Genomic DNA, 7,199 nt, shown 5'->3' on the forward strand with positions numbered 1-7,199 from the left:
TATTTATATGTATGTTTTTTTTTTATATTTATAACTTTTTATTTTATTAAATTAGAATTGAATTTTGAGGTATCTGAATAATGTCGCAACAATCAGGTGCCGTTTACATCATATAACAGCTGCAACATTTACGTTGAACTTTGGTTGAAATTAATGGTGCCTTTTCACTGGATTCCGATTTGGAAGTTGGTTGTGTTGCTGCCAATTTAGGTGATGCTGTTTTCGAGTTTGATGCGACTCCTTGTGATTTGATAGTTGGTGAATTGGTTTTGTTGGATGTAGATGAAGAAGATGATGATGATGATTGTGTTGTCGTGGTAGAGGTAGTAGTTATTGAAATATCAGATTTTTGATGTTGTGGTTGTTGTTGTGATGTTGGTATTGGTTCAACTATATCAAGCTTTGTTTCTGTTGTTGTTGTTGTTGTTAGTTCTTGTGATTTATCAGCATTAACATGGAGTGACATTGTTTCAACTGCTGGATGCTGATGCTGCTGTTGATTCTTATCTGTATCGTGAATTTCTACAATCACCGCTGGTTTGACTTCTTTGCTTTCCTCAGTTGAAATAGTAGTCTCTTGTTGAACAGTAGTAGATTTGTTGATTACTTCCGCTACTGGCTCTGGAGTGGTCTCAACAACTTCTACTTTAGGCTCTTCGACAATGTGTGCTTTAGTTTCCTCAATAGCAACAACTGCTGCTGGTGATTGTTGTTGCTCTTCGTTTGATTGTACAGAGATGGCTTCCACCTTCTCTGGTGGAACTACTGGTAATACAACTTCTTCAGGTTTATTCTCTTCAATTTTGACTTCTTCGACCACACTTGGTTTGATTTCTTCAACTGGCAATACAGTTTCTTCAACTTTGACTTCTTCCACCAATTGTTGTGGTTTGGTTTGTTCTTCTTGAGCAATAACTTGAACAGGTGCTGTTGGTACTTGTTCTTCTTCTTTTGGTTGTTCGGTTACCTGTATTGGTTCAATTGGGGTTGGTGAGGATGTATGGTCGACTGAAATATCTACTGTGGTGTTGGAGATGTTGTTTTTGTTTGCTGCGGATATCACTTCTTTTACCAGGTCAGAGGAATCGAAACTAACATCGGCGTCATGAATTATGACATCATCAATATCTGAATCTGGGTCGTCACTCTGAGGAGAATATGGTGGTCTATCGTCGTCGTCGTCATCATCCTCTTCAGCATCGTAGTCAACATCGATATTTTGATATCTTTGGTTTTGTTGTTGATGATGTTGTTGTTCATTTTCATCATACTCGTCATACTCTTCATCGTCGTCGTATTCATCGTCATAGTCGATCTCATCTTCTTCGTCTTCGTCGTCATAGTCGTCATCGTCATAGTAATCGTCATCCGAATAGTCACTCTCTTTCTCGTATGTATGATAAGAAGTCTTACTAATATTAAATGAAACATTTCTTTTCGATGCTGACATGGTTCCTGATTGTTGTTGCTGTTGTTGCTGAGTTATATGAGCGTTACTATCATCGTCATCGTCATCATTACCAGAAGCATCTACATCTTCATCATAATCATCGTCCTCTCCATCTCTAACTTCCAACTCATCGTCATTGTCAATATCGTCATCTTCTTGATCAGCCGGTTGTTGTTGTTGTTGTTGATGATTATTTTGTGGAGTTTCATTTGTTGATTGATAATGGTTTTGATCGTCAGAGTCAGTGTCTGACGAGAATGAGGAATCGGAATCATCGGATTCAGTACCGGTACTATTTTTCTGGTCAAACTGGCCGGTGGAAATGATCTTTTTGGCATCGGCAATCAATCCTCCTGGCTGTGGTTGCTGTGGAAGTGGAGGTGGCGCTCCATTGGTTCCGTTGGCCATGCTACGCAACGATGGGTATTGAAGCGATGGATTCTCTCCAAACAAATCCACTTTCATTGTCTTTAAGGTCTGAGAGATCAGCTTGAAAGCGGGACGATCGTTTGGATTGAATTGTGAGCACTGGAGCATCAGCATCAAGAAGGCTTCTGGACAATCAGCGCCTACCTGTGACACCATCATCTCTGCATTGACACTATAGTTTGCCAATCTCATATTTGGTGTTGGCTTATTTCTGGTGATCAACTCATACAACAACATTCCAAACGAGAAAACATCACAACTTTCATCGTAATCTTGTCCAGTTATCATTTCTGGTGCCTAAAAAAAAAAACAAAAACAAATATTAATATTCTATAACAATAAAAATACATTTAAATGTAATAAGTACTTACCATCCAATTATCAGTACCACAAATAGTCATTGATTTATTATTTTCATCATCAACAATTCTGGCAAAACCAAAATCACAAACTTTAACTTTCCATTGAGTGTCAATCTGAAAAAAAAAAAAAAGTTAGATATTTATTTGTTTTGTTGGTTGAGCAAGATTAAGATATTATTATAACTTACTAAAAGATTAGATGATTTCAAATCTCTATGTACAATATTTTTACTGTGAAGATATGACATTGCCAAAGATACATCCAGTGCAATATTGATTCTCAATAGCCATGGTAGGTCGATGGATCGATTCTTTAGGTACCATTGTAAATCACCGCCCTGAACCAATTCAGTAACAATATATAGGATACCTTGTTTCTCGGCGACACCCACAAACTGAATGACATTTGGATGTCTAAACAGTTTAATGGTCTCGATTTCACGATGTAAAAACTTTTCGAGATCCTTTCTATTGGGATCGTCTGGTGCAATGTGAATCTTCTTGATGGCAACCGGTGTACCTAGATAGTCGCCCATATAGACTTTACCGAACCCACCACTTCCGATCTCTCTGCCAATCGCCAAATCCTCGAATGCAATCGTCCATGCATTTTCAATGGATGGTATCGATGTATCTATACCTCCACCATTCATTATATTATACTATACTTATACTTATATTATATATTATATTATTTTTAACTTTGCTTATGCTTTGCTATGCTAATGCTAATGCTATGATATATTTTATTTTTCAGGTGATAAAAAAAAAAACAAGTGATTGATTATTTTATTTTGATTGTTTGTTTGTTACTGACAACAACAATTAAAAAAAAACTTATGATACAAAGAAATGAATAAATAAATAAATATATTTTATATGTGTGTGATTGGTTTGTTTTTTTTTTTAACAAAATCATTGATCAATAATATGATTAAAAAAAAAAAAATAAGCAATAAAAAAAATATGGGTCAGATTTTTTTTAAAATTTTTTTTTAAAGTTTCTTTTTTTCAAGAGATTTTTGAAATCAGAGGGTGTATTGCAATTGTTTCAAAACTGATATGATTTAGTGCCCAAAAAAATGGGCAATAAAAATTTTTTCATAACAGCTAAATTTTGATTTATCAATTTTCATAAAAAAAATCGTCACCTCACCACACATTACCAAAAATAAAAATATTTTTGAAAACAGAAAAAGTTGATCAAAAGTTTTTTTTTTAAAATAAAATTTATTTATTTCAAATAATTAATTTTTAATTTATTTATATTTTATATATATTATTTATATTTATATTTATATTTATATTTTATTTTTATGCAGATGGTCTTTTTACATTTACGTCAATATTTTTCTTAATTGAATCTATAATTGTTGCTACGGGATCTTCTGAATCGGATATCTTTAGACCAAATCCTTTTTGTGACATTCGTTTGGTTGGTGACTTTTTAAATGTTGTTATGATGGTGCTGAACAGTGTGAAAAACTTTTCCGTGTTGTATTTGTTGTTGGTGGTGGTGGAGATAGTGGTATTGCTGCTGCTGTTAATGTTATTGTTGTTGTTGGTTGTGGTGCTGCTTGAGAGTGAACTGTCTAGTGACAACGACGAGCCAGACGACGAGGTCGGTGTGGCAATCGGATTGAAAAAGTCAAGTACTTCGTTGAACAGCTTCTCGGTATCGAGATACTGTTTCTGTGTGGTGCGAAGTGTTGTATATGCGTTGTTCATGAAACGCGGCACCGCTGTGATGAATGGATCTTCGCTGTCGGTCGTGTTGACGATGTCGTCGACGATGGTTGTCAACTCGGTGTAGTCGGTCGACAGCTTCGACAGCTGATTGCCCACCTCCTGCAGATTGATAAGCGAGGCGTTGGAGATGTGTTGCAACTCATTTGGCAGAGTGTAGCTCTTTGGGTGGTTGTTGAGGAGTGTCTTGATTGCAAAGTCGAGAAGCGATCCGCTGTTCTGGTTGTCGCGTATCTCTAGAATCTTATTGAAGGCATCGAGGTGGAAACCATCGGCTTGACCACGATGTTGATTTCCGGCGTTCAAATAGTTACCGAGCGAAACAAGAGTGGACAAGAGCAACACTAGCGAATGGCTGGTTTTCAGTTCGTTGCAAGCAATCGAGACGGTTTCAATAGAGTCGGCGATGTTCTTTATCAAGTCGTCAAACTTCAGCATGAACTCCCAGCATCTCAAACGCTGTTTGATCTTTGGGAATCCGTCGATCATCAGACACCAACGCTCTGGCTTGTCGAGGATAAAGTCATCGTTTAGCTCTAGGATCGATGCCATTTCCTCTTGTGTTGGGATGTTGTTGTGGAGCGTCGAAACCAATTCCAACGACAACTTTGAGGAATCTAGCTCTCGCAACGCTCTAATTAGATTCTCATCGCTCGGCAACTTGCTACACATGATCGAGATGGCATTCGATCGTTTCTGTGAGAGCACTGAGATCACTTTTTGAATTGGCTTCTTATTCATAACGGAACTACTGGTACCACTGACACCCAAACCAGAGAGAACCGGTGAACCATTGAACGACACAAGTTTTTCAGTATACAGCGAAAACAACTCTACGAATTGTTCTTCATCAAATGTAACCTCTGGTAATTTATTCCAAACTGAATCTTTCCTATAATTATTAATCAGTTGATACATGTTAGTTTTGAATTTAATTTAAGTGATTAACAATATTATTATACTTACTCTAATGTACTAACAACAACTCTACTCCATGGAAGTGGTTTCATTCTCTTCTTAGGAGTGATGGCTGGTTTTGATGGATTAGACTTTGACTTGTGTGAGCTTGATCTTGCTTTTGGTGTATTTGTTACATCGAATAGATTATAAGTTGCAGTTTCATTGATGGTTATCTTTTTGAGAATGGCTGATGATGATTGATCATTTTTGTTGTTATCATGATTGTTATTATTATTATTATTATTATTATTATTTGATGATCCATTTGATGATGATTTAGTTAAATTATTTAAATTCTTTTCTGAAGAAATAGGTGATAATAATATATCAGTTGTTGAATTATTGTTATTATTGTTATTTGATAGATTTGATTTTGGTGATTTATAGTCTACTTCATCGAAATCATCATCAACCAAAGTTGAAGAATCGAAAAGTACCGAGGTGTTTGGTGATCTCACATACATGCTCTTTCTGAATGCACTGGTGAACTTATCACTACGTTTCAGGTAGGAGATATTGACTGGACCGTCACCAATGATGTCGTTCTTTCGCGCGATATACTCATCGTATCGCTCGGTCGGTGCTCTATAGTTGATGTATGAACCATTCTCAATGGCCGATTTGATTGCATTTCTCAGAAACTTTAGTTCGTGACTCAACAGGCGAACCAGTGGTTGCTGCTCCTGATACTGGATGATTGTCAACTCTAGATCTTGGGTAGACATTCCACGAACTAGTTCGGGTCGCTTTCTCGTCTCGAAGCCAATGCCCGCCATCACTTGGAAACGAGCACTCTGTGTCTTGAAATCACAGTGAGTGACGTGCTCCTGTGATTTGAGAATCTTGACAATTCCCAGTGCTTTCCAGCGAGTCAGTAGCTTCTCAACTTTTCGCGGATTCGGAGCGTTGTCCAGCAAGCAATTTAGCAGAGTGATGGTGTTGACTTGTGTTTCGATATCACCACTTGCCAGTAGGTTTACTAATGTTGTGTAAGCAGGCAAGTTGGTTTCTAGAGCGTGGTTTTTGGCGGCGCGATGCACCAACGAAAATCCATCGAAATTACACACAACAAACAACAGCTCAATGGATTGTCTACAGACTCCGGTTATGACAGATGGTGAGACAAGTGAGTACAGTTTATCAATGATTTGAGGACGTGACATCACTTCGTCCAATCCACTGTGGAATCCCATGAAACAACGCAGTGCCGTCAAGCAATAGGCTTGGGTATTTCCATGACTCTTTACGATGACGTCGAGCAGCTGATTGATTCCACCCTTTGCAATGAATTCCTCGACGTAATCGACATCTTTCATTTGGAAACGAATGTTGAATATGATATCTTTCATGGTGGGCGAGGTCGAAGAGTTTTGCCTCAGACTATCGATTACGCGCTGAGCGATGGCCTGCGGACGCATTCTCAGAATGAAATAAGACTTCTCGGCTTCGACCAAGCGTTCCGGTGTCAGGAATGCATCGTCTATATAATGGAGAGTGACCGGATTTTGAAGTGCGTACGATCCAACCTTTTCAACGGGAATCTTAAAGTGTGTCAGCAACACTTTGATATGATCTTTTACTGCAGTGTCACCATCGAATATATGTGATACCGATTGACACTGGGGGTTATTTCTATGTTCATTTCCATTTAGAAATTCAACTCTTATTTTCATTTTTTTGGTTTTTTTTTTGGACTGTCAATTTGAGAAATTTCAATTAAAATTCCTTTCAAATAAAATCAAACATTGAACTGAAGAATTTCAAATTATTATATATATCTAGAAAATTGTTATTAATTATTATTTTCAAAACCTTCAATCTCTTTGGATATAAATACTGGAAATGTTATTATTATTTGTATAAATAAATGATTTGATATATTTATTTTTAATATGATTGATTATGAAAAACAGTTTCAAATTGCAAGGATGGCTTATTAAATACAGAATTTTCAAATTTGACTGAATATTGTTTAATTGACTCACTACTTTGATTGACTGATTGATGATGTTGATATTACTGGTTAATTTGAACTATTTTTATGGTGTAATGTAATGTTCTACTTTTACTTTGGAATTATATGAATATTTAATTTGATTTTGGAAGGTATAGATCAACTATTATACATATATACATATATATATAAATAAATAGTGTATAATTTATTTTTATATTATTAAAGAGAATAAATTATAATGACATCCAAAAAATTGGTTTTTATATCATCAAATTCACTGGAGCATGGAGGTCAC

General features: G+C 36.3%; 2 protein-coding genes across 2 annotated transcripts; both read right to left on the minus strand.

The window, feature by feature from the left end:
- Nucleotides 1-103: 103 nt before the first annotated feature.
- On the minus strand, nt 104-2,894 carry kinX (LISK family protein kinase; the record flags this gene model as incomplete). The annotated part of the gene is made up of 3 exons (XM_020572460.1): nt 104-2,176; nt 2,251-2,355; nt 2,430-2,894. 3 exons carry the CDS (start codon nt 2,892-2,894, stop codon nt 104-106), a joined length of 2,643 nt encoding a protein of 880 aa, XP_020437603.1.
- Nucleotides 2,895-3,555: 661 nt separating this feature from the next.
- On the minus strand, nt 3,556-6,620 carry forC (actin binding protein; the record flags this gene model as incomplete). The annotated part of the gene is made up of 2 exons (XM_020572461.1): nt 3,556-4,879; nt 4,954-6,620. The coding sequence occupies 2 exons, from the start codon at nt 6,618-6,620 to the stop codon at nt 3,556-3,558; spliced, it is 2,991 nt and encodes a 996-aa protein (XP_020437604.1).
- Between the last annotated feature and the right edge of the window lie 579 nt (nt 6,621-7,199).

Source organism: Heterostelium album (assembly GCF_000004825.1).
Source record: "Heterostelium album PN500 unplaced genomic scaffold PPL_scaffold2, whole genome shotgun sequence".
Taxonomy (NCBI): domain Eukaryota; phylum Evosea; class Eumycetozoa; order Acytosteliales; family Acytosteliaceae; genus Heterostelium; species Heterostelium album.